The sequence below is a fragment of the Ahaetulla prasina genome, chromosome 3, assembly GCF_028640845.1.
Source record: "Ahaetulla prasina isolate Xishuangbanna chromosome 3, ASM2864084v1, whole genome shotgun sequence".
Lineage (NCBI taxonomy): Eukaryota > Metazoa > Chordata > Lepidosauria > Squamata > Colubridae > Ahaetulla > Ahaetulla prasina.
In genome coordinates, this window is record NC_080541.1 from 75,040,796 (window position 1) to 75,068,199 (window position 27,404).

The following is a 27,404-nucleotide window of genomic DNA, read 5'->3' on the forward strand; positions in this document are numbered from 1 at the left end:
AGACAGGCTATCCCTGTCTGACCTGTGTGAGGTCAATTAGAAATTAGAAATCAAGACATAGCATGTATTCTTATCAATAGCAGCTAATCAAAACCATATAGTTTACTGCTTTTTATAAAGTGATACAATTAATATTGAGCAGAATTAAATTCAGCCTATTGGTTTGGCCCTCCACAACAGTCACAATTTCTCATGTGTCCCCTTGGGGAAAATTAACTGCCCACCCATGGACTAAAGAGACAGAGTTGTTACCACTGAACATTCAATTTTGTTGAATATTTTATGAGAGAAACTCTCAACTTTACATTAATAAATTACAGTACAAACACCCAAAGATTCCTCCTATCCTATCTAATTTCACTGGATAAGTTTTAGTAAGTGACATTTGAGGATGAGATCCATAGTTTTGGTTGCACTATTAAACCTAATTTGATTATTCTCTGTTTAGCAGATGGAACATTTCATGTGAGATTACTGGATAAATCTTAAGTACAATTAATGTACTTTTATATAAAGATCCCAGTCTATCTTTAGAGAAATGATACTGTTAAAAATACATTTCTGACTGGTAGTTCTGAAAAATTACAAACTGGTTTGCAAGTTAGCATAACTGACAAAAATTCTCAACTCCATCAGCTTATGCCAATTTGGAATAAAGCTTCCAAAGTTGGAAATAGTAAGAAGTTAAAAATAGATGGGTTGTACAATCTAGGAAAAGCAAATGAAGTAGGAGAATGACATATGAATTTTTACCAAGTCAATAGCTTCTTCATAACTAACACATTCTTCAAACTACTAAAATGATGCTGATATACATATATATCATCAGATGGGCCACACAGAAATCGAATTGACTATTATTGGTATAAAGATGTGGAAGAGCTCAAATTTAACAGCAAAATGCAGCTAAGGATTAACTGGAACACATCACAACCTGCTAATGTGTAGGTTCCAAGTCGAGTTGGAAAAACAAAATCAACCAGTTTTTATGATTGGAACTTGAACATATCAAGGAGAACATCAGGAATTGCTTTGAAGCCCTAAGTCAGTGGTCCACAATCTTTCCAGTTTTGTGGACTGGCAGTGGCACTCAGTGGGGTAGGGTGGAGAGGGGAAACAGTTTTGCATGTGTGCCCGCTGCTTGTGCAAATTGAGCTTATTGAGCTCGCCATCATTTGCCAGCCCAATTCTCAATGGGATGTGCCCCGATATAGAGACACAGACTGGGAGCTGGAGACCGCTGCCCTAAATCTCATTGATAGGGATCTAGAGGATCTGTATAATGAAATCAAATAAGTTGTTAAGGATGAATGTGAAAGGAGACTGCCAAAGATCAAGACACAAAAGAAGGAAATTGGATGTCAGAACAGATAGTGAAAAATTGCTAAGAGGAAAAAAGAAGCCAAAGTCAAAAAAAAAACAAACCCAAAAAAACACACACCCCAAAATGAAGAACTCTGGAAGAGTCATAACAAAAAATGTTAGAGAGCTATTAGAAGAGGCAAGAAGCATTTGTAAAGATAGAAACAGTCCAAATTCAGAAGAATGTTCCAACCTCAAATTGATACGCTAAAGGATGCCAATTGGTAGGCTGTATCTGATTCAAAGAAGATCAAATTAAGGAGGAATATACTGAAATTCTATGCAGTAGGAGGTCTACATTCAAGATACTTAGAAGACATTCTAGTTTACAAGACCCTTTAATACTATAAGATTAAGATCAGCACTCTGGGTATTATCAAGTTGGAAGTATCTTCAAAAAATATGACAAGAAATAAAAAATCAGTAAATTCTAACAAAACCATACCAGCCAAACTGGGAAACAACACAATGTCCAACAGATGGGAGAGGTCAGTCTACATACCAATTCCAAAGAAAGGACATACAGTATTCAAACTATAGTACAACAGCCTTAATTTCACATGCATCCAAATGCAAATTACAGTCCTAAATCAAGATGATTTTTTTATATTCTTTGACTTTCCCAACTATCCAGCATGCTGCAATGTGTGGTTCTAAAACCAGCTTGAATAAAAAATGAACAGGTTCAAATTACTGTATCATATTTTGTATATATTATGCAAAGATCTAGAACCCTTGAGATAATGCTGAGATAATGCTCATAATGCTGAGAAAGATGGAAGGAAAGAGAAGAAGATGACCAAGATCAAAGTAGAGGGACAGAGGGACAGAGGCAATGGGTGCATTATTGGAAAAATTGAAGGGCCATGTTGGTTACAAAATGCCTTGAAGAATGTTTATTTAGTCAATACTGGCTTGATGGCACATAATCAATTAAAAAATCAGCCTTTCAGCCAGAAAAGGGGCCCAAAAACAGCTCAAAGACTAGACAATCTTGGAATGAGAGTAATAATACAGGCTGAGCATAACCTCTATGAAATTATTATTGACCCTGGATGTCAATTTGGACAATATGACAAATTGGAACAAAATGGCAATGTTTATACTATAAAGTGATTTTAATAATATTAACAATAAGGACTCGATAGGTGGATAAAACTGTCAAACTCAGTCTAAACATCTGGCTGACTGTGTGACAAGCCATAATCATTAAGCTACTGCACTATTTTTATTCCTATTGCAATCCATGTCCCTTATATTATGCCTGTAACTGAGCTGGAATGAGCTATATTATTATTAGCAACCTAAAAACAAGATAAATAGCCATTTGAGGCAATAAGAAAGCTCAGCTACTGATACCCGGGAAATGTATAGCACGTCTAATGGCTGTTACGTTCAGAAAAATAAAATAATATTGGGTAAACATTAGAGGTATTTATATTTGCCTTTTCAAAAATGCCCATCTTATATTTTAGAAATAAGATTGAAATTACTATTGTTTCTCCAAGCCCAACATACTAAACTTATATTTTTAAAATTCTAGTTAATTGTTTTTAGAATTTAAGCACACATAGATACAACAACAATAACTAGTACCAACTGAATTAGAATGATAAAGCTCCTCTTTTGACTTAAGTATAAGGGGTAAGAAAGTGTACTACTCACTTCTGTTAAACCAGAAATTTCTCCTCGAGCAAAGGGCCTTCTGATGGATGGAGTGAACACTCTGGCCTCTGATACCGGCTTTCCTCTCATAAAATGCTTCCCTGCTTCAAAAATGTCCACTTCTACCATCTTACCCATGAATTCAGGGTTCTTTGGTACAAGAATCTTTAAAAGAAAATATATTGATTATTTTTCCTAATACTTTGAAAACTGCTTATGATCTTACATTCAAAAAGGAAGAAAGATAAATGTAAAACATGCCATATGGTATCTTAACATTTGATAGCATTTGCCGTAACAGAAACCTATACAATATTAGAAATTTTTGAAGTTTTTCTATATAAACCTTTCTAGCACTTTAGAATAGAATAGAATTAGTTTTTTTTTTAATTGGCCAAGTGTGATTTTTTTGTTTTGTTTACATTTATATCCCGCCCTTCTCCAAAGACTCAGGGCGGCTTACAGTGTGTAAGGCAATAGTCTCATTCTATTTGTATATTTACAAAGTCAATTTATTGCCCCCCCAACAATCTGGGTCCTCATTTTACCTACCTTATAAAGGATGGAAGGCTGAGTCAACCTTGGACCTGGTGGGACTAGAACCTGCAGTAATTGCAGGCAGCTGTGTTTTAATAACAGGCTTCTTACAGCCTGAGCCCATTTGTCCTTATGTGATTGGACACATAAGGAATTTGTCTTGGTGCATATGCTCTCAGTGTACCTAAAAGATACCTTCATCAAGGTACAACACTTACAACACTTAATGATAGTCATAGGGTACCAATTTAACATTTAATGATACAACACTTAATGATAGTCATAGGCTACAATTAAGCAATCAGGAAACAATCAATTACAGTATAAATCGTAAGGATACAAGCAACAAAGTTACAGTCATAAGTGGAAGGAGATGGGTGATGGGAACAATGAGAAGATTAATAGTAGTGCAGATTTAGTCAATAGTTTGACAGTGTTGAGGGAATTATTTGTTTAGCAGAGTGATGGCATTCGGGAAAAAACTGGTTTTGTGTCCAGTTGTTTTAAGTGATAATTATAACATTAATGGTGCTTTAGAATTTTAACATGTATATAATTTTCAATATATATCTATATTTGTTAACAGAATCAATAAACTATTCTTATAAACATATATTGCTAAGAACAGTGGTGGCGCAGTGGTTAGAATGCAGTACTGCAAGCTAACTCATATTGCAAGCAAACTCTGCCCACAGTCTGGAGTTGGATTCTCACCGGCAGAAATTTGACTCAGCCTTCCATCCTTTCCAAGGTGAGTAAAAATAGGATCTAGATTGTTGGGGGCAATATGCTATCTCTGTAAACCACTTAGACAGGGCTGTAAAGCACTATGAAGCGGTATATAACTCTAAGTGCTGTTGATATTGCCATCATATTGCCATCGCTAACAGTGAACTACAAAATACACTGCTCACAAAAATAAAGGGAACACTTAAACAACACAATGTAACTCCAAGTCAATCACACTTCTGTGAAATCAAATTGTCCACTTAGGTAGCAACACTGATTGACAATCAATTCCACATGCTGTTGCGCACATGGAATAGACAACAGGTGGAAAGCATAGGCAGTTAGCAAGACATCCCCAATAAAGGAGTGGTTCTGCAGGTGGTGACCACAGACCACTTCTCAGTTCCTATGCTTTCTGGCTGATGGTTTGGTCGCTTTTGAATGCTGGCGGTGCTGTCACTCTAGTGGTAGCATGAGACGGAGTCTACAACCCACACAAGTGGCTCAGGTAGTGCAGCTCATCCAGGATGGCACATCAATGCGAGCTGTGGCAAGAGGGTTTGCTGTGTCTGTCAGCGTAGTGTCCAGAGCATGGAGGTGCTACCAGGAGACAGGCCAATACATCAGGAGACGTGGAGGAGGCCATAGGAGGGCAACAACCCAGCAGCAGGACCACTACCTCCGCCTTTGTGCAAGGAGGGACAGGAGGAGCACTGCCAGAGCCCTGCAAAATGACCTCCAGTGGGGCACAAATGTGCATGTGGCTGCTCAAACAGTCAGAAACAGACACCATGAGGGTGGTATTAGGGCCCGATGTCCACAGGTGGGGGTAGCGCTTACAGCCCAACACCGTGCAGGACGTTTGGCATTTGCCAGATAACACCAAGATTGACAACTTCGCCACTGGCGCCCTGTGCTCTTCATAGATAAAAGCAGATTCACACTGAGCACATGTGACAGACATGACAGGGTCTGGAGACACCGTGGAGAACATTCTGCTGCCTGCAACATCCTCCAGCATGACCGGTTTGGCAGTGGGTCAGTAATGGTGTGGGGTGGCATTTCTTTAGGGGGCCGCACAGCCCTCCATGTGCTCGCCAGAGGTAGCCTGACTGCCATTAGGTACCGGGATGAGATCCTCAGACCCCTTGTGAGACCATATGCTGGTGTGGTTGGCTCTGGGTTCCTCCTAATGCAAGACAATGCTAGACCTCATGTGGCTGGAGTGTGTCAGCAGTTCCTGCAAGACGATGGCATTGATGCTATAGGCCTGTTCCCCAGACCTGAATCCAATTGAGCACATCTGGGACATCATGTTTCGCTCCATCTACCAACACCACGTTGCACCACAGACTGTCCAGGAGTTGGGGGATGCTTTAGTCCAGGTGTGGGAGGAGATCCCTCAGGAGACATCTGCCACTTCATCAGGAGCGTGCCCAGGCGTTGTAGGGAGGTCATACAGGCACATGGAGGCCACACGTACTACTGAGCCTCATTTTGACTTGTTTTAAGGACATTACATCAAAGTTGGATCAGCCTGTAGTGTTGTTTTCCACTTTAATTTTGAGTGTAACGCCAAATGGAGACCTCCATGGATTGCTCAATTTGATTTCCATTGATAATTTTTGTGTGATTGTGTTGTCAGCACATTCAACTACTGTACATTGTGTTTTTTAAGTGTTCCCTTTATTTTTTGAGCAGTGTACATTGTGTTGTTTAAGTGTTCCCTTTATTTTTTTGAGCAGCTTATTTCTCCAATTAGAAGTTGATTCCACGTTTCTAATTATTTAGAATCTAAATAATAGTTTAAATAGAAATATCTTAACATGAGAGATGTCATTTTTAATGAACAAAATGAGGGGAAATCAAATTAATAGGAAAATCATTTATATTAATCTATTTTCTGCAACCTGGAGAAAACAGATGCATTTAACAGCTCCAGTCACAGGGTTGGTGGAAATTAGGTATCAAATTCATGAACATTACTTTGTATGACAGTTACAGTTAAGGATGACAAAAAGAACAATTTTTTTTCTTATTTTTAAAATGTTACCTGTTCGTAGAATTTATTATGAGCAACATAAAATTTGGAATCAAAGGATTCTTCTGTAACAAGCACTTTCTGTCTCTCCCCAATCTGTGAAATAATAAAAAAAATGCAAGCAGTAGTGAATGAAAAGATGGCATTGTAAATACCCCTTTCTTGTGCAATTATCAAGTTGATGTGAAATAATTTAATAGCCACTGGAGGAAAAAAAGCCCTATTACATCTAATTATTGTTTGGAGATAAGAGACTAAGGCTCCCTTCTACATATAAGGGACGTGGTGATCTGAGATTGATATGGCTCTTTTATTCCCCTAACACTGTGTTTCTTCTAGCTGTATTGGAAAGCTGAACCAATTAACTCTGTAAGTTAATCATCTTGGCATATGCTCCTGAGAAAACATGGTGATGACAGCTTCCTCCATAGCGGCAGGAAGCAGTAGACCACAGCTTACTACTTGATAAGATAGAAAAATGTGGGTTAGACAACATAACCACCAGATGGATTAGTAACTGGCTGACCAACGGCACTCAACATAGAGTCCTCAATGGAACTGCATCTACATGGAGGGACCTATGCAGTGGGGTACCCCAGGCTCTGTCTTAGGCCTAGTGCTCTTCAACATCTTCATCAATTATCTGGATGCGGGGATAGATGGGAAACACTACAGAAGACAGGCTTAATATACAGAAGGATCTTGACAGACTTGAACATTGGGCACTATTTAACAAAATGAAATACAATAGTGATAAACATAAGGCTCTATATTTAGGCAAGAAAAACCAAATGCACAAGTATAGTATAGGTTCAATAGTAGTAACTGTGAGTGGAATCTTGGAGTCCCAGTGGACAATCACTTAAATATGAGCCAGCAGTGTTCTGCACCTGCCAAAAAAGCCAATGCAGTCCTAGGCTGCATTAACAGAGGGATAGAATCAAGATCACGTGAAATGTTAATGCTACTTGATAATGCCTTGGTAAGACCATACTTAGAATGCTGTATCCAGGTTGGGTGCCCCAATGTAAAAAAGATGTTGAGACTCTAGAAAGTATGCAAAGAAGAGCAACAAAGATGATTAGGGGACTGAAGGCTAAAATATATAAAGAAAGGTTTCTGGAATTGGGTATGTCTAGTTTAATGAAAAGATGGTCTGGGGTGACAAGATAGCAGTGTTCTGATATCTTAGGAGCAGGGGTGAAAAGCTACCGGTTCAGACCGGTTTGGCTGAACCAGTAGTGATGGGTGGCAGGTGTTTCGGAGAACTGTTAGTGACAGCAGTGTGAGGCTCCATCCACCCGCCTGGTCGTTACTTCCTGGTTTTAACCAGGAAGTAACCTGTTTTTTACCCTCTGCGCATGTGCAGAAGGGTTTGCACATGCGCAGATGGTCCGCTCGTGCATGTGACGCGAGCACACACTTCCGAACCCGTAGGGAAGGTTAAGTAGATTTCACCCCTGCTCAGGAGTTGTTACAAAGAAGAGGGAGTCAACCTATTCTCCAAAACACCTGAAGGCAGGACAAGGAGCAAGGAATAGAAACTGATCAAGGTGAGAAGCAAACTGGAACTAAGGAGAAATTTCCTGACAGTTAGAACAATTAACCAGTGGAACAATTTCAAACAATAAATCAGAATAGAGCTGGAAGGGATCTTGGAGATATTCTAGCCCACTCCCTGCTCAAGCAGTCTCTCCTAAAAACTTCCGGTGATGAAGCACCCACAACTTCTAATGGCAAGCTGTTCCACTGGTTAGTTGTCCTCACTGTTAGGAACTTTCTCCTTAATTCCAGGTTGCTTCTCTCCTTGACTAGTTCCCATCTATTGTTTCTTGTCCTGCCCTCTGAAACTTGCCTCCAGAAGTTGTGAATGCTCTAACACTGGAAGTTTTTAAGAAGAGATTGGACAACCATTTATCTGAAATGGAATAGGGTTTCCTGCCTAAGCAGGAGTTAGACTAGAAGACCCCCAAGGTCATTTCCAACTCTGTTATTTTGTATTCTCCATGGCTTTAAGAAGTTTAGCTTAAAGAGTGTAATTCTTTCAACTAACAGTAATTAATTCAACTAACCAATTTGAATACAATTCATTTTTAAAACTAAAACTAATTTCCACTGCCAGAAGAACCCCTCCATTACAAATCTATCTATTAATAATTCTTAGAATTATTATGCTGGAGAGAAGGAATTGCTTTACAAAGTCTTGGGAATATTCTTTCCCATGGTAGTAACATTGATGCAGTATATCTTAAAAGACCTGGATATTGTCTTCTTTTTTGGTAAGCTCTTTGTACAACTGTTTCAAGAGGAGGGAGGGGGGAAGGAGAGGGCTACAGCAACCATCCTTTAGATGTGACCGCTTGACTGTTTCTCAGCACTGCCCACAAAGGGGAAAAAAGTAATCAAGACCACCAGTATCGACATTACTAGAATAGATTTTCTTGCAGTATTTTAAATGTTCCTGGCTCATTTTGACAACCACATTTGCTAGACCTCACACTTTTATCTGGAGTCTAAAACTATTCACAAGTATGTATCTGTCAGCTGCTGAACAATAATTGAAAAAAAACCCACAACCACATATTACTTACTATCTGAATCAAAATTAAAAGATGAAAATCATGGAGTCAGTAGATATATTAAATTATTAACAGCCTTTCACTGTCATCCAGGGAAAACAAGCACTGGATTGTTCTGCAACAAGGAGATATCATTGTGGATATGGCTTTAACCAGGAAAGCTAAAATATAATTATTGCAATGCAGTGTCTCTGCAGTATCTAATCTATAAACTGTAATTATAAATACCTGCCCCAAACACTGATTATTACTAATTTCGCCAAGATATTTAATATAGGAGCCCTGATGGTGCAGTGGCTATTATGTAGTATTACAGGCGAACTCTGCCCACAGCCAGGAGTTTGATTTTGACTGGCTCTAGGTTGACTCAGACTTCCATCCTTCTGAGGTCAGTAAAATGAGGACCTAGATTGTTAGGGGCAATATGCTTACATTATAAACTGCCCAGAAAGTGCTGTATGGGGCAGTGTGTAAGTTTAAGGATTTCCTGTCTGTCCTTTTTTTATGTCAGCAACCTTCCCAGCATGGTTGATTTCCTGTCCACCCTCTGTGGCTCTCCCCCTCTCCCTTTTGCAGCACCTTCCCAGCATGAGTGACTTCCTGTCCATTTACCTCGGCCGCCCCTCTTTTCCTATCACAGCACATCGAATATCAAACGAACAATGAGTACTGGGATAACATTTTCATGTGAAAATGCATCACGTACCAAATTTGACAAGTTTTGAAGCAGTGGAGCACCGAGGTACCACTGTATTTCAAAGAACTGCTGGCAGATGATCCTCTCTGAAATAGCTCTTCAGAAGAAGATCTGAAGTACTGCAGAGTTCTAATATATATTGCACTCCCTCCTTCAGATTTTCCTCAGAATAACAGTCTTGCATAGTAGGTTATTGGCTCATAGTCGCCTCCAAGCTGCCATTTTGAGTATACATTACTCTTAAGCCTGCCTCTCCCCAAACCTAATTGTATATTGCAGAATAAATATCTTTTGAATTTGTTCAGATCCTTGAATCACCCGGTATAGCAACAACAATGAAACAACTATTATTTTTATATTTCTAATTCATCTTTATTTTATACAACTGAAAGCAGCCTACATAACGCTTCCTCTTCCTATTTCCTCACAACAACAATCTTGTGAGATGGGTTGGGCCAAGAGAGAGCGACAAATCCAAATTATCCAAATGGATCTCGGGCTTAAGGGAGGACTAAAATTTGTGGACTTGTGGTTTCCAGTCCAGACCTTCAATCACTGCACCAAACTGGCTCTCCATGATTACACTTCGGAGACTTAGAGTTGTTGATGATTCTAACTTTGCATATTGCCCCTATGTGTACAATGTATGTGGCATTTGTAATGCTGCTCACGGAAACTCTTGTTTCCTCTCTTTCATTTAGCCAAATAGAATTGATCTAAGCAACAGATGCACACAGTGCAAACCTCCATCTTTTCAACTCTTTCACTGCCTGGCTGGAGCCTTGAGAAGCAGGAAGGATTAAACAGAAATCAAAGGAAGCAGGGCTTGAATAGCATCTTGTTAGCATGACAAAAGGAATACCTCTGTTGTTGAGCACTGGGCAATGCATCTCATTAAATACAAGCGAAAGAACAATTATTTAGGCCCCCCATGACTGTTTCTGGCACTAGGCTCCGTATCAGAGAGCCTGTCCAATCTGTGGGGAGAGCTGCTGCTTTCTCAGCCCAGCAATCCTGCTTCAGGGTAAATCGCCCATTTCTTAGTACTGTGCACCTGCATCTGACTGCTTCATTTTGATCTGGTCTCCCGCTGTGAAAATGTTGCTTCTTCAAGCACAGACATGCCTTGAAATGCAGCTCATATGAAAATTATATTCAGAGATGTCAGCGGTGACCTAAAAATGACAAATGGGCCTCAATTGCATTCTTTTAAAATTCAGTTTTGTTTAATTGATTTCTTCCTTACAATAGTATCTTGCCATATGATGCCGTTCCATCAAACTATAAAGGCAGGACAAGAAAATAATTTATTACCCGCTATCTGTATCTTTATCTGACTTATAATCATGTGCTTCATTTGTTATGTTTTCCTGATTTCCTGATCTCTGATTTTTTTTACAAAGTACAATATGAAAGGGTTCTTATACCCAGCATTTTCTCTCTCACACATAAACCCAGAGACATACGCACAGAGATACTCTTGCTCTTTCCTGTAGAATTAGAAGGAGGGGAAAGAAGAACAAGGATGGAGATATGGTCAAAGCAAAGCATTCTCCTCTCCTTTTCACTAAGAATAATTGAATATGGTTACGGGGAAGCCTCCTTTACCACTTTTAAAAGTATACATTTACAATATCCTACTAATGTTTATTTAAAAAGTATATTTGAATCTGCATTCTAAGCAGGAGTTGGAAATGTGCCTTCACCAAATTTAATTCCTTTCCCTCTTCAGTCTAGTATCCAAGGAAATCTGACTGGTCAGGCCTCCTTCAGGGCTTTCACTAGGAAACAAAATGGAAGCCAAGAGCATTACTTCAGAAATCCCAGGCATTTCAAAGAGCCTTAAAGACCTGGCTCTCCTCCCAGGCCTTTGGAGAGATGGGCTGCTGCTCCCCTTTTCCCTTTCTGCTCCCCTTTGCCATTGTTTTTGCTTTGCCTTGTGCTATTCTCATGTTTGTTGTATTGGCCCCTGTTTTTTTTTAAATAATAACTGTAAACTACTCAGAATTATTGGGAGCCTGAGGCATATAAATTGAATTAATTATGAAGATGATTAGTAAGGAAACAAAAATGGGTTAAGAGTAGCCTAGCCATTCGGCTTGGGCTATTGCACAAAAGGCAGCTCTTTTGTTTTGATACACAAGGCAAGCATGCTTAAGAAGGAGAAAACTAAGAGTCTACCTGAGGGTCAAACAACCTAAAACCACCTAAAAGGTTGGCCACCTGGTAGATATCTCTGTCAATGTAACAAAAATACACATTTATAAGAGAATGAATAGAATCAATCTATTCTTAGAAGCAGAACATGTTGCTCAGTATTGAATAGAAACGCTATTCATTCTAAACAGAGTGGTCCAGTTCACCATAGTGCAGGGTAATAAAATGATCTTACAGGAAAAATAAAAATAAACAAGAGCCGCAGAGAGCCAAGGTGTCAGTGGAATTTCCTAATTATCAAGTAATGACATTCCTATCAGAGCCATAGTCAGGTTCCTCATGGAGAAATTCAGAAGCAATGAATGCCATCGATTAAATTATAATGAATGAATTATTCTATTTATTCTATTAATCTAATTATGAATGAATAGGACAGTTTTGTTTTACAGCTGAAAAGAATTTTACAGCCATATTCAAAACTCATAAAGACCTTGGAGCTCAGAGGATTCAGACGAGCAGCAAATTGAAGTAAGATTTCTTTATGTATTAAATGTAGGTGCTGCCACTCTTCCAAAGCTTATGGCAGCTGGCAGCAGTAAAAACCATACAGTGAGAAGTCATGAAACACCCACAGAATAGGATAATGCACAGAGCAGTCAAACTGCAACTACAAATAGAAAAAAAAATGAAAAAGTAAATATTGATGGTGAAACTCATCCAAACCCAAATTCTCTACAGAAGTGCTGATCTTAACCAACTTCTGGAAGCAAATTGCATCAAGCTACTGTAGCTTCCATAGTAAGGCTGTTTTGTTATATTGGTACCATAACTGACAAGTAGAGTTTGCTAGGCTATACCTCTCTTACCTCATCTCACTTCACTAATAGGGGATTATCATCAGCAGTTTTTCCCCCCAGAAGGATTGCCAAGGGTGTGCCAATAGTGGTTGGAGAAGGCAACCCTAGAGGTACTTCAGTGCCAAGTCAGAATATGATTCCTCCAATTTCCCACCCTGTGGATAGTCCAGAAGGATATTGTAGTCAGTGTTACTAAAGGCTATCCAGAGATCTAATGAGGATCAAGAAGGTGCGTTATCTCCAACTACTTCCTAGCTTCATATTAGAAAAAGGATCAATCTAGAATCATCATTTTTAATGATCTCTAACTTTTATGGAAACACATATTCATGAGAAAGAGAGAAAAGAAATATTTTGTTTCTTAAGCATGTTTATCTTAACTTTTTAAATTTTGGGGCATAAATTTTATTTAAAAATCAGATTGCTATTAAAGTGTTAAGAAGTTTTACCCTCATTCAACCCTAGTTTACCAAATGTATCAAACCTGTATCTATCATGTACAATAACATAATTTTATAGGGAAAGAACGCAGGAAGCATACATGCAGTTCCTATCTATCACTTTTCCAGGAGGATTTTTGTTTTTAAATGAACCCTTATCTATGTATGCATATTTATATTACCATAGCTTAATATTTCCCCTTTTAGCTGGAGGCAATGGAAAGAGTTACTGTTTCATATAAGATTAAATTACCTGATTGTAGTTGGAATCAGTCTTACATATGAATAACAGAAAAATAAAAGAGAATATGGCCTTATCTGGTTCTTTCTTTTTTCCAATTTTAATACTTTAATGCAGAATAACAATAATAAAAAAAAATTTAGCCAGTGCAAAGCGAGATGGAGAAAAAAAAATGGAGAATCACTTCAATCTCTTAAAACTCAAGAACAACAGATGATCAGAACATGGAAGCTAGATTCGCTAGGAAAAAAATAGCGTTAAAACAAATATTAATATTGAGCAAGACTAGGAACAATTATTTTTCGTCTTAAATGGCTTTTCTATTCTTTAATAAGTCTAAGATCACCACAGATGAAAACAGACTGCTTTCAGGGCTTTAAGGATAGCTTTAGTTTTTATCCTTTGTGATCTGATGGACAGCAGTTCCCCAGGATTGCCTGTTAAACTGCTTTTTCCTGTAAACTCCTGTTTATGTTGTGCATGATAGTATCTAGTCACCTTGTGTTCTGTCAACCACTATTTTGATTGTGTTCGATTTTTCCAAGCATCAAGGTCTTCTCCAATGACACTTCTTTTTGTCCAGGTTTGCGAACAAACTAAAACATATCAATTCCTGGTCTTCTATGTAAACTGATAGCATTGTACCTTTACGGTGGCCTATTATTTAGATTTTCTGTTGAATTATTTGTGATTCTGCACTGTTTCAAATAGATATTAGCCCCTTTTTAAAGAAAAGGTAAGGCATCTGATTGAACACCATGTTTTGTGAACATTTAGTATGCTAGAGAAATCCTACTTTGTAGGAATTCATTAACCAAAGAGAAGATTAAAGCAACCTTACCTTTCCTTAATTAACAAATTTAGTCAAGTTCTGAATTGTCTGAGTATTCTTCTCTGCAACCGAATAATATTTCTGGCACATGGATGCACTTATAGGTGAATTACACAGTTAATAAAACCTGGGACTGTCCTCTGACGCATCCTCTTTCAATTTATGGTTGGCCCAGTAATGATTCAACTGAACATGAAGGAAACCCTCCAAGAAATCTTGAAGCTCTGATTGGGAAGAAAGATAACACGATTGTTAAATAGAGGTGAATTGGGGCAGGACAATGGAGAACTTGGGACTCCTACTTGTAGAAAAGTGGTGGACTAGAAGATGGATGCCTAGGCTGAAGGACAGAATGATAGGTTACGACATGGTGAATAGCACAGATAGTTGTTGATACTAGAATTTTAGAATGAATCAAGTTCTAGAATAAGCCAAGTCAGCGTCATGAAAAATCAGAAAAAAATATGTTCAGTTCCTAACCATTATAAACAATTCTATCAAATTCTTCCAGAGTCCACATTAGGAAATGAAAGCTTGAAGAAAAGAATGGCATGCATAACAGATGTGTAGCCTATCACTTGTGGGGAGATAGCTTGATGACGATATCATGGATTCAACTCCCAACCGATGTATTGAATTTGCATTTCTCAAGCAAGAGATAACTGGACGGAAACTTTAAGATTTTTTTTTTTGTTTACATTTATATCCCGCCCTTCTCCGAAGACTCAGGGCGGCTTACAGTGTATAAGGCAATATACAATGATGTACATAAGATATTGAAATTTTATTATATGACACAATATACAACTTACACTAAATATCAATGTACAATGTATGCCCAGCAATCTTAGGAAACAATTCACATTGCCATTTTTGATGAAGCATAAAATATTATAAAGAGATATAGTACAGAACTATTATCACTATTATAACTTTAATTGGAAACTAAACTGTATAATATATTCTCCATTCTCCATGGAGGGAAGGTGAATCAATATTTTGACATTTTTGTGAAGTAATGCTTTTTTTAAAAAAAATACAGTGCTCCTTTTCCTGAGTTTTGCAGGTCCTGTTTAAATAGATTCAGCATGTTTGGCTCAATTGCTTCACTATTCCAGAGCATGATATTTTATACTTTCCGTAACTATAACATGTTGACATTGACCCATCTAGTGATTCTGTCCAGTATGCAACTATCCTTTTGCCAGGAAATTAGAATCCTTTTCAGTTGTTTCCAAAACTTCATCATGAATGGTCTGTTTAATTTCTTGACGGTAGACTGGAAATCAGAACAGATGTTGGCTTTATGAATTCTGCATTTCCATTTTATGAATGAAATAGAAATAAAGAAAACTCAACCGCTATTAAAAATGAAGCTAAATGGTCAAGTAACAGGAAACTATTGTCTTGGTTAATGATTAATTAGGAAAGTAATGGATTGGATCAGTTTTTTTGTACCAATTAGATGATATAAATTCTGAATTTTACCAACTAGATGATATAAAATCTGAATTCTGAATTTTATACTTTTAATGACATTTGATTATAATGGAGTAGCATTAGTTACTCCATTATTTTGCTGAGATGCAAAATCTTAAGAATTATAGAGATCGGCTATGCATAAACATTGTAGGTTTTATACACTTCAAAATGATTGCCTTTGGCAGATTTTACAAAATAATCTCTAATAATGTTAGAAATGTTAGCAAGAAGCATTTCAATAACCTCTATTATCCACTTGGATCAGAATATAAATAAGCCTTAAATGGCAGTAATATTTTACTGTACAGTATAACTCCATACTGTTATAATGTAAAAACAATGTAATTGTAAACACAAGTAATGCAAACAATTTTTTTTAAAAGGTTTAGAAAAATATTATGAGCAATTCTTCAAACTTACACATTAAGTGGAATTTATTTTAAACTGACATCTGAAATATCTAAATAAACTACAACATCCATAGGGAAGTTATTAATTATTGCCCTGACAAATAAGATGAACCCCTTCAGGTATTTTTTTTTAATACCGTGTTTCCCTGAAAATAAGACCCTGCCTTATATTTTTTGAACCCTGAAATAAGCGCTTGGCCTTATTGCCATGCTCTCAAAAGCCCGATTGGGCTTATTATCAGGGGATCTCTTATTTTGGGGAAAACAGGGTAATTTGTGGGATGATTACATAAAAGCTAGTTAAATTTCAGCAGATTTCCACTAAAAATTAATAACTTAGATATCACAATGTAGAAATGCATGCTAGATAAAATAGTTACAAGAGACCCTTCCTTGAAACTGCTGGCTTCTGCTCCAGCAACTGCAAACAATTTCAGCCTTATTTCTCTCATCTTGGTTTAGAGAGGAAAAGCGAAAGAGAGAGAAAGCCAATTTCTCTGTGGGACTGGCAAAGCTTCTGGAACATAGGGGTGAGGATGATTCAGGAGCCAAGATGAGTTAAGAACTTCTGCCAAGAGGAAAGTACCTGTTCTGCAGCCCCAGAGGAAATGTGAAACTGTTTTTGAAATATTTCCTCTGAAACAGGAACCAAAGTAATGATAAATCAGTTAGCTTTCCAAGTAAAATTAGCATATGTATGTGTGAGAGAAACAGAGGCACAGAGAAAGAACATAGACAGGTGCAGTCCTTATATATGGAAGGGGCCTAAGAATACTATCTATTTCTATAATAATTCAAAACACTTTTTAAAAAAACCCAATATGTTATATTTGCCAAATGGATCATAGCCAGGGGTGGGCTTCAAAAACTTTAGCAAGGGATTCTCTGCCTAGTTGCTGGGTGGGCATGGCCATGGTGCGCATGGCCTAGTCGGCCTCTTGCACCATGGTGGGAGGGGGTTCGTCCTCCACAAGCCTCCGCGCACGCCCTGCATTTACAAGCATCTGAAACGGGCTGCATGGGGACTCTTGGGAGGGAAGGAGTGAGCGGGGCCAGCTAGGAGTGGGATTTGGGGGTTCTCTGAACTGCACAGAATCTTAGCTAGAGGTTCTCCTGAACCCCTGCAAACCCCCAGCAGCCCACCCTGATCATAGCTTGCTTAAATAGTCCTACTGTGAAGAGGAAATTCCCTATAAACAATGATCATTCTGATTCTTTCCCAGCGTTACAAGAAATGGATTAAGCTGCACATTTCCAAAATACTGTATACAGCTTAATAGCTATATAAACAAACAGACAAAGAACACATTACAAACCTCCCATCCTCCAGATCTAAAACTGATTTTAGATCTTAAATTCTTATGCTGAAATATTAGTACGAGATCAAAAATGAAACGATAGATTGATAAATGATAGAAATGATAAGACTGAAATAGAAAAAAATATTTTTATTGAAATAGGAGAATTACTTCATTCAAAACTTAATGAGCCATATTTTGTTTATTTCAAGGATTTTTTTTTAAATTAATCACTTAAGCTTTTCTTTTACTCCTGCATATTAAAGACTAAGATTACTTTAAGAAACGTAGTCCTTAGACTTGCATGACATCTGAAAATAAAAATTGCATATTATGTCATATAAAAGAAATATGCATACTTAGTCCTATTTGATGTGCCTGAACATATCTCCATGTACAACTTCATGTAATTCAGGCTACAAGGGTATAGGGGAATTCCAGGTATGATATGTACAGTTCATATTGCTAATTTATAGTATTCAAGTTGCCTTTCAAACTACAAATCTACTAGAACAGTGATAGGGGAGTATAATATAAATGATTTTCAATTAAAGAAATCCATACTTTCCATTTCTTTGCACTCTTAATTCTTAAAATATAAAACTCTGTTGAGCTGAAGTTCATCAGAATTCCTAAAAACACTCCAAAATTTACATTTCAAGTTTATGTAAATCGAATTTTTTATGCTGTATATAACACATCCATACTGAAGCCTTAAATATTTAATTTTTTTCCACAAGTTGGTTGAGAAACAACCAACAGTTTCTATTACACCCATTTAAGGGCATTTTCTAAAGTAAATCCAGGACAGTTCTACTGATGTGCATGATAAATGAGGTTACAAAATGCAATCACTTTACCTAAAGGCCTATCTTTCCAGGTAATTAATAAATGTTGATAATGGAGAAAAAAAGGTTCCTATTCAGGATGAAATAACTACACTATAATAGAAAAGCCTATTTTGTGTCAAGATATTCCCAAATTCACTTGGTAGATGCAACTGAAATCTTAGAATAACTAAGTAAATATTTCACAGCAATGGACAGCCAAAGAGAATAGGATTCAAAGGTTTCAACTTACTAAAATCAGAGGAATGGTGTTCATTTCAACTCTCTGCTCAGTGCAGAATGCCAAGAAGACTGGCTAACTCTAAATACAGCTGATTAAGAGGCTACCTCTGATCTGGGCAACTGTTTGGAGTTATAGCGAAAGAGCTATACTATGTTGCTTCACAGTCTGGTTTACTTGGCTGCAATCATATTGTCTTCTCTTAGCAAACCCCAATCTGTTTGCAACCGACGGAGATACAATCCAAAACAACAGGAGAGAACATAATTGGGAAAGGCCAATTGAACTGGGTCAGGTGAAACAATGCAACGATGCCTTTGTATTCTGCCACAGGGCTGGCTCTCAAACTTGTAAGCTAAGCACCAGGGGTAGAATTCCCATTTCATTTTCTTTTCACAACAGCATTTATGAGAATAATAAGGAGTGGAAAGGAGAAAAACTGTAACATAAGCATTGAAAACTACAAGCAGAAAGTGCAAGAGCTAGAAAACAAGAAACAGAAATACAAGGCACACAGTAAATGTTCAGAATGGAATTCAAAAGAATCCTAGATCAGAAAGAAAAAAAATAAAGGCTACTGTTTAAATCTCTTAAAATTAAGAAACATTTGTATGCTATAAACCAAAGCCTCTTTTATGTTTGTTCATCTATAATTACTGCAAAATAGTATGGTGGACTGTTAAAGAGTTTTAAAAAGAAGAAAATTTCCAATTTCCTGAATTACTTTCCTAAAAACCTTGGAAGCCACTTCATAATCTTCTAGCGTAAATATATTGTTAAAGATGGTTAGTATTACAGAAGCATTTTGGATAATTGCAAAATAATATTGGGCATAAGGGAATGGCCTCTCATCAATCTGTTCCTGCCACAGCATTTGTCAACCAAAATAAGAATATCAGATTCTCCCATTGATTTCCTTCCCTAAAAGGTCACTGGAGAAGCACAGTCTGAAAATCCCAGCATTTGATTTATATGGTGAAGTATAAACTTACTCCCAAGAGCTTTCTTTAGTCTTCTTGAAATGATTGAAAAAATGTATCCAATGGTTTAGACAAAACAAACTACCAAGCCATTATAACTAAAGGGTCATATTTATTTCATTTATTTCTTATATTTATACCTTGGTTTTGTGTTGGAATAAGAGGATAAAGGTTGAGATTGTTCTAATGAGATAGGTTCAGAGGTGGTATTCAGCCGGTTCTAGTGAACCGGTAGCGGAAATTTTGAGTAGTTCGGAGAATCGGCAAATACCACCTCTGGCTGACCCCGCCCCCAATCTATTCACTGCCTCCTGAGTCCCAGGTGATTGAGTCCCAGCTGATCGGCTGGGTCTTCTTTTGTTGCCCTGCACAGGAGAATGGAGCTGGAAAGCAGGTTAGTGGGGTGGGGTGGGAATGGAGATTTTACAGTATCCTTCCCCTGGAGTGGGGTGGGAATGGAGATTTTCCTTTCCCTGCCATGCTCACCAAGCCATGCCCACAGAACCGGTAGTAAAAAAAAATTGAATCCCACCACTGGACAGGTTACTATAAGAGAGAATTACAATCCCAGAATTAGCCAATGGCTGAGTTGAGACTTGATCACAATTTCTCCAGTGAAGTCCAACACTTCATCACCAGTATATTTATTAAGCAGCCCAAGTCAGAAATAATTTAGTTTTAATAAAAATAGAATGACACAAATTAATTAACAGGGAGTTGACTTATTAGTCACCTAAGCGCTAAGGTTAATTTCTAAGGCACTTCCTTAAATGCAAAGGATAGGCCGACCAGGAATCCTCACTGTCATGAAAGAGGTCTGGCTTGACTTACAATGGCTTAAAGATAAAAGGGTCTATAATCACTAGAATTTCAATGGCAAAAGGAACTTCTGGGAGCAGCACTTAAAAATTGAAATGACTAATGAATAATCTGAAGACTTTGTTTTATGTATTTCAAATTATTGCTGCATGTAACTTGAAAAACAATTTTGACAATTAGTTTGTGGTATAGAAAGTGCTTGTAAATATATTTAGAACTGCTCCTGTAATAAATCTTAGTTGCGCCAAACTGCATTGAAATACTATGTAGAGATCTGATTGTTGCACTTCAAACAAGAAACTGCAGGTCTGGAAAAGGGATACAAAACACAACTAAAGTGATGGGGAGAAAAGCATAGAATGATTCCAGTAAATAAATAGAATATGGCATTTCTAGCTTCTCAGTTGTCTCCAGTTATCAAATCAAATGTTCTGCAGCTGCTAAATGATCTGCAAGGTCAAGCTTATGGATCCAGGGTAATTATTTGCAGGAGTAGAACCATATTGGCTGCAAAAACTGAACATTCAGCAATATGACCTTCTTCAGACAAATCGATATTTTTCAGTTTAATCCAATTGCATTTTATGAAATTGATTATAAATAATAGCATCTATTTTTAACTACAGTTGTAAAAAAACAGGAGCATAACTCTAAGAATCAGAAGTAGTCCATCAAATCAGAATTGCATGGGGTGTGAAAGTATAAAGTATAAATGAAGAATGCTGATGGAAACACCGCAATAAATCTACAAAGCTTTGCTTGAATCCAGAGCACACAGCCAGAATATAAGCAAAATGGCTGGGCAAATGATTTGTAACTTACCTTTTATTTTGGATCAAAAGACCTTCACTTCTATTCTGGTTGATTTTATAACCCCAGAAGTAACATTTAAGGGTTTTTCCAAGCTTCAAAGAAACATCTAATCTGTGAAGGCTGGGAGAATATTTCCATGGTCCAACAAATGAATAATAGCCAATCACATGGGAGATGAATGGCAATTCTGTGGAAAAGGCCTGTGCTGTTTTCCCCTCAGCTGTATGGAAGCAGTTGAAGAATAAGCATCTAAAACCACCCCCACCACCCCCAATCCTCCCCAAAGGACGGAATGGTATCTTTAAATAGATAGGCCATTATGAGCTCTTTGGGGATTGAAAGATAAAGCCTAAATGCTTCTGTGGCAATATTATCATATGTGTATCAAGACAGACAGATAAAAATAGCTCTGTTGGTTCAAATCAAGGCTCATCATAATCCAGCATTTTCTCACAGTGGCCAATGGATGCTCTGAGACATTCACAAACCAAAGATGGAGACATACCCTTTTCTGGTACTATTACCTGCAGCTCATATTTGGAAGGAAAATCCATAGTTAACCCTGACTTTTCAAAAGTAACCACCATTGATAGACCTGTCTTCTGTGGATCTATCCAGTTCTCTTGTAAAGGCACTCAAGTTAGTGCCCATCACCACAATCTGTGCTAAAGAATTATACCGTTTAATTGTGTGCTTTCTTTTGCCTGTTCAAAGTCTCCTTCCCATGAGCTTGACCGAATAACCCCTGATCCTGCCAACATGGAGAAAAACCTCCAGGACAGGTTTCCTTCATTTCTTGAAGGAAACATAGTTGCTGAGCTGTATTAGAATGCCATGCCAAACTGTGACATCTGTAAGAAACCTCAGGGACATCAATAAGAGATTTAGGGGAATAATTTAATTATTTATTTATTTTTCAAATTTATATACCGCCCTATCTCCCTAAGGACTCAGGGCGGTTCACAGGCAGTTAAAATACATATAAATACAGATTAAAAAACAACAATTAAAAAACTTATTCTATTGCCCAAATTTAAAATAGTATAAATAATAAAAACCCCTTAAAACCCATAACTTTAAAATCTAATCCAGTCCCGCGCAGATAAATAAGTGTGTTTTAAGCTCGCGACGAAAGGTTCGGAGGTCCGGAAGTTGACGAAGTCCTGGAGGGAGTTCGTTCCAGAGGTGGGAGCCCCACAGAAGGCCCTTCCCCTGGGTGTCGCCAGACGGCACTGCCTAGCTGACGGCACCCTGAGGAGTCCCTCTCTGTGAGAGCGCACGGGTCGGTGAGAGGTATTTGGTAGCAGTAGGCGGTCCCTAAATAGCCCGGCCCTATGCCATGGAGCGCTTTAAAGATTGTCACCAGCACCTTGAAGCGCACCCGGAAGGCCACAGGTAGCCAGTGCAGTCTGCGCAGGATAGGTGTAACCACGAGGGGCTCCCTCTATCACCCGCGCAGCTGCATTCTGGACTAACTGAAGCCTCCGGATGCCCCTCAAGGGGAGCCCCATGTAGAGAGCATTGCAATAATCCAGGCGAGGCGTCACGAGGCGTGGTGACCGTGCATAAGGCATCCCGGTCTAGAAAGGCGCAACTGGCGCACCAGGCGAACCTGGTGGAAAGCTCTCCTGGAGCGGCCGTCAAATGATCTTCAAAGACAGCCGTTCATCCAGGAGAACGCCCAGATTGCGCACCCTCTCCGCCGGGGCCAGTGACTCGCCCCAACAGTCAGCCGAGGACTCAGCTGACTGTGCGGGATGCCGGCATCCACAGCCACTCTGTCTTGGAGGATTGAGCTTGAGCCTGTTTCTCCCCATCCAGACCCGTCGGCTTCCAAACACGGGACAGCACTTGATAGCTTCATTGGGGTGGCCGGTGTGGAAAATACAACTGGGTGTCATCAGCGTACAGCTGGTACCTCACACGAAGCCACTGATGATCTCACCCAGCGGCTTCATATAGATGTTGAACAGAAGGCGAGAGAATCGACCCCGCGGCACCCACAAGTGAGGCGCCTCGGGGCCGACCTCTGCCCCTGTCAACACCGTCTGCGACGGTCGGAGAGATAGGAGGAGAACCACCGATAAGCGGTGCCTCCACTCCCAATCCCTCCAACCGGCGCAGCAGGATACCATGGTCGATGGTATCGAAAGCCGCTGAGAGGTCTAATAGGACCAGGACAGAGGAACAACCCCTATCCCTGGCCCTCAGAGATCATCCACCAACGCGACCAAAGCCGTCTCCGTGCTGTAGCCGGGCCGGAAACCGGACTGGAGCAGGTCTAGATAGACAGTTTCATCCAGGTGCAGGAAACTGATATGCCACCATACTCTCTACAACCTTCGCGAGCGGGTTGGAGACCGGACGATAATTACCTAAGACAGCGGGTCAGGAGGGCTTCTTGAGGAGGGCCTCACCACCGCCTCTTTCAAGGCGGCGGAAGACTCCCTCCAACAAGGAGGCACTCGTAATCGCCTGGAGCCAGCCTCGTGTCACCTCCTGAGTGGCCAGCACCAGCCAGGAGGGGCACGGGTCCAGTAAACACGTGGTGGCATTCAGCCTACCCAACAACCTGTCCATGTCCTCGGGAGCCACAGGGTCAAACTCATCCCAGAAAATGTCACCAAGACCACCCTCAGACGCCTCATCTGAATCGCCGCAATTTTGGTCTAGACCGTCTCGAAGCTGAACGATTTTATCGTATAGATAACCGTTAAACTCCTCAGCACGTCCCTGCAACAGGTCATCCCGCTCCCCCTGGTGAAGGAGGGAACGGGTCACCCGAAACAGGGCGGCTGGGCGGTTATCTGCCGACGCAATGAGGGAGGAGGCGTAGCAACGCCTCGCTTCCCTCAGTGCCACCAGGTAGGTCCTAGTATAGGACCTAACTAGTGTCCGATCAGCCTCTAAACGGCTAGACCTCCAGGAGCTCTCTAGGCGTCTTCTCCGGCGTTTCATCCCCCTCAGCTCCTCGGAGAACCAAGGGCGGTTGGGATCTGCGCCGGGCCAGAGGCCGCAGAGGCACGACACGGTCTAAAGCCCCAGCCGCAGCCCGTTGCCAGGCTGCGGCTAGTTCCTCTGCCGTGCCGTGAGCCAGACCCTCAGGAAGTGGCCCAAGCTCCGTCCGGAACCTCTCCGGGTCCATCAGGCGCCTGGGACGGGACCAACGTTGTGGTTCCGTCTCCCTGCGGTGTTGAGTGGCGGTCAGAAAGTCCAGGCGAAGGAGAGAGTGATCTGACCATGACAAAGGTTCTATGACTACATCTCTCAAATCCAGATCCTTCAACCACTGACCAGAGATAAAAATAAGATCCAGAGTGCCACCCCCGATGTGAGTGGGGTCATCCACTACTTGAGTCAGGTCCAAGGCCGTCATGGAAGCCATGAACTCCTGAGCCACTGTCGATGACGAGCCGGCAGATGGCAAGTTAAAGTCCCCCATGACTAAAAGTCTGGGGGTCTCTACTGCCACCCCGGCAAGCACCTCCAGGAGCTCGGGCAGGGCAGCTGTCACGCAGCAAGGAGCCAGGTACGTGACCAGCAAGCCCATCTGACACCTATGACCCCATCTCACAAAGAGGGATTCACACCCGGCGATCTGAGGTACAGTGGTCTCCCTCGGCTCTAGACTCTCTTTAATAGCATAATGAAGTCATAGCTACAATTATGTGCTTGCATCACATATGCAAGTTGCAGCAGTTGTATGATGTCTTCTTATATATGTCACTCATGTCATCTTTTGTTGTCCCATAGTCATCCCTGAGTCACCCCCCATCCCATCAATGTTCAATTTATTTATTATTTTGCTCTTCAGATTTTGACTTTGTTTTTCCAGAGTTAAGGTGAAATAAAACTGCATACAGTTCGTTTAACTTTACAGTGTCATGGGCTTAATTAGAGTAAGGATTTGGAGGGAAAAACACTTAAACCACAGTGACCACAATGGTAGTCTCCAGAGTTGAATATCTGGGGTCTATTTCTATCTAATCTGAAATTGTCAATCAATATAGGATAAAGTAGCCAGGTTGATCTCTGCAAGGCCTCAACGAGACCTTCTTTCACTTGGGCTGAAAAACATCATTAGCTGCCTTTTCATATCTAGGTAAAAATGCAAAGTAGTTATGATTAACTTCAAAGCACTATATGCTTGGGAGTGAGTTAACTAAGACAATACTTTTAGATAATTCTCCCACACCCCAAATATGCACCAATTGAAAATATCTGTGGAAGTTTGCCTACCTATACTGAGGTCACATCCAAAGGCAATTAATTGTTCAACCTTCTCTATGATCTCCCATAGATATTTTGCCATATGGTGAAAATTGGGCACATTATCTTTCAAGTTTTAAATAAACTTTTTCTTCTCTCAAGAACTCTTGCAATTGTTGATAGTTCAAAATGTTTAAAGTGATGTTTACGGTAATAACGATATTTGTTTGAGGCAGTGCAAAACATTGAGAAAAGACAATGTATGTTATGTTCAAGGTCTTCTCCTTGGAGCATTAAAGCAGCTGTATATATTGTAAAGCTTGGGTAGTTTGTGCTCAGGAGCAGTCTGTATGCCCAGAGAGAACTCTCGCTAGAACCTCCAGTGAAGATGTACATGCATGGAGAAACAGTTCATATTTTTATCTCTTTTCCTAGCTGAAATATTGCCTCTTTTTAGAGCTTTTATTGAAGCCTATAAATATATCTCTGAAGATTGTGTACTTGCTGTTTTTGTTTTTGTTTTGGTCTTATCTGGCCTCATTGTAAATCTGGGAATATCTTTTCAAGGAACCCCCCCCTCGCAATTCATTATCTGACTTTTAACTCTAGGTTTCAATATATACGTTGCTGTTTTGAAAGCATGTGTTCCAAAGATCAATGGTTTACAGAAAAATCCCATGCAATCATTAGATATTGGCAGGTGAAGCTAAGCAAGATCACATCAAATACCTGTACAATTAGCACAGGGCCCCCCCAAGGCTGTGTGCTCTCCCCACTTCTCTTCTCTCTGTATACCAATGACTGCATCTCCAACGATCCATCTGTTAAGCTACTGAAGTTCGCAGATGACACAACAGTGATCGGTCTCATTCGAGACAATGACAAATCCGCATATAGATGAGAGGTCGAACGACTAGCCTTGTGGTGCAACCAAAACAATCTGGAACTGAACACACTCAAAACCGTAGAAATGATGGTAGACTTTAGGAGAAACCCTTCCATACTTCCACCTCTCACAATACTAGACAACACAATATCAACGGTAGAAACCTTTAAATTTCTAGGTTCTATCATATCACAAGATCTAAAATGGACAGCTAACATCAAAAACATCATTAAAAAAGGACAACAAAGAATGTTCTTTCTGCGCCAACTCAGTAAGCTCAAACTGCCCAAGGAGCTGCTGATTCAGTTCTACAGAGGAATTATTGAGTCTGTCATTTGCACCTCTATAACTGTCTGGTTCGGTTCTGCAACCCAACAAGAAAAACACAGACTTCAGAGGATAATTAGAACTGCAGAAAAAATAATTGCTACCAACCTGCCTTCCATTGAGGACTGTATACTGCACGAATCAAGAAGAGGGTCGTGAAAATATTTACAGATCCCTCACATCCTGGATATAAACTGTTTCAACTCCTACCCTCAAAACGACGCTATAGAGCACTGCACACCAGAACAACTATACAAAAGAACAGTTTTTCCGAAGGCCATCACACTGCTAAACAAATAATTCCCTCAACACTGTCAGACTATTTACTGAATCTGCACTACTATTAATCTTCTCATAGTTCCCATCACCAATCTCTTTCCACTTATGACTGTATGACTATAACTTGTTGCTGGCAATCCTTATGATTTATATTGATATATTGATCATCAATTGTGTTGTAAATGTTGTACCTTGATGAACGTATCTTTTCTTTTATGTACACTGCGAGCATATGCACCAAGACAAATTCCTTGTGTGTCCAATCACACTTGGCCAATAAAAATTCTATTCTATTCTATAAGATAGTTTTAATTTGCTACTTCTTTCTGTTACAAAGTTTATCATAAGCTGTGGTGGCACAGTGGTTAGAATGCAGTATTGCAGACTGCATCTGCCCACAGCCAAGAGTTCGATCCTGACCGGCTCAAGGTTGACTCAGCCTTCCATCCTTCCGAGGTCGATAAAGTGAGGACCCAGATTGCTGGGGGCCATATGCTGACTTTTTAAATTGCTTAGAGAGAGCTGTAAAGCACTATGAAGTGGTATATAAATCTAAATGCTATTGCTGTAATGTCCCTATTTTTTGGTCAGTTTCATTAATAACAATATCACTTAGACTTATATACTGCTTCATAGTGCTTAGACTTATATACTGCCTCATTTTACCAACCTCGGAAGGATGGAAGGCTGAGTCAG

At 39.6% G+C, this 27,404-nt stretch overlaps 1 protein-coding gene across 3 annotated transcripts in view; it reads right to left on the reverse strand.

The window, feature by feature from the left end:
* CDKAL1 (CDK5 regulatory subunit associated protein 1 like 1) overlaps positions 1–27,404 on the reverse strand; it is a 333,166-nt gene that overhangs the window by 27,964 nt on the left and 277,798 nt on the right. For all 3 annotated transcript variants that reach the window (XM_058174902.1, XM_058174904.1, XM_058174903.1), the window contains exons 14-15: positions 6,347–6,430; positions 3,028–3,192 (exon numbers count right to left, since the gene is read on the reverse strand). In XM_058174902.1, coding sequence (XP_058030885.1) covers positions 3,028–3,192; positions 6,347–6,430 — 249 coding nt within the window. The remainder of the gene's footprint in view (positions 1–3,027; positions 3,193–6,346; positions 6,431–27,404) is intronic.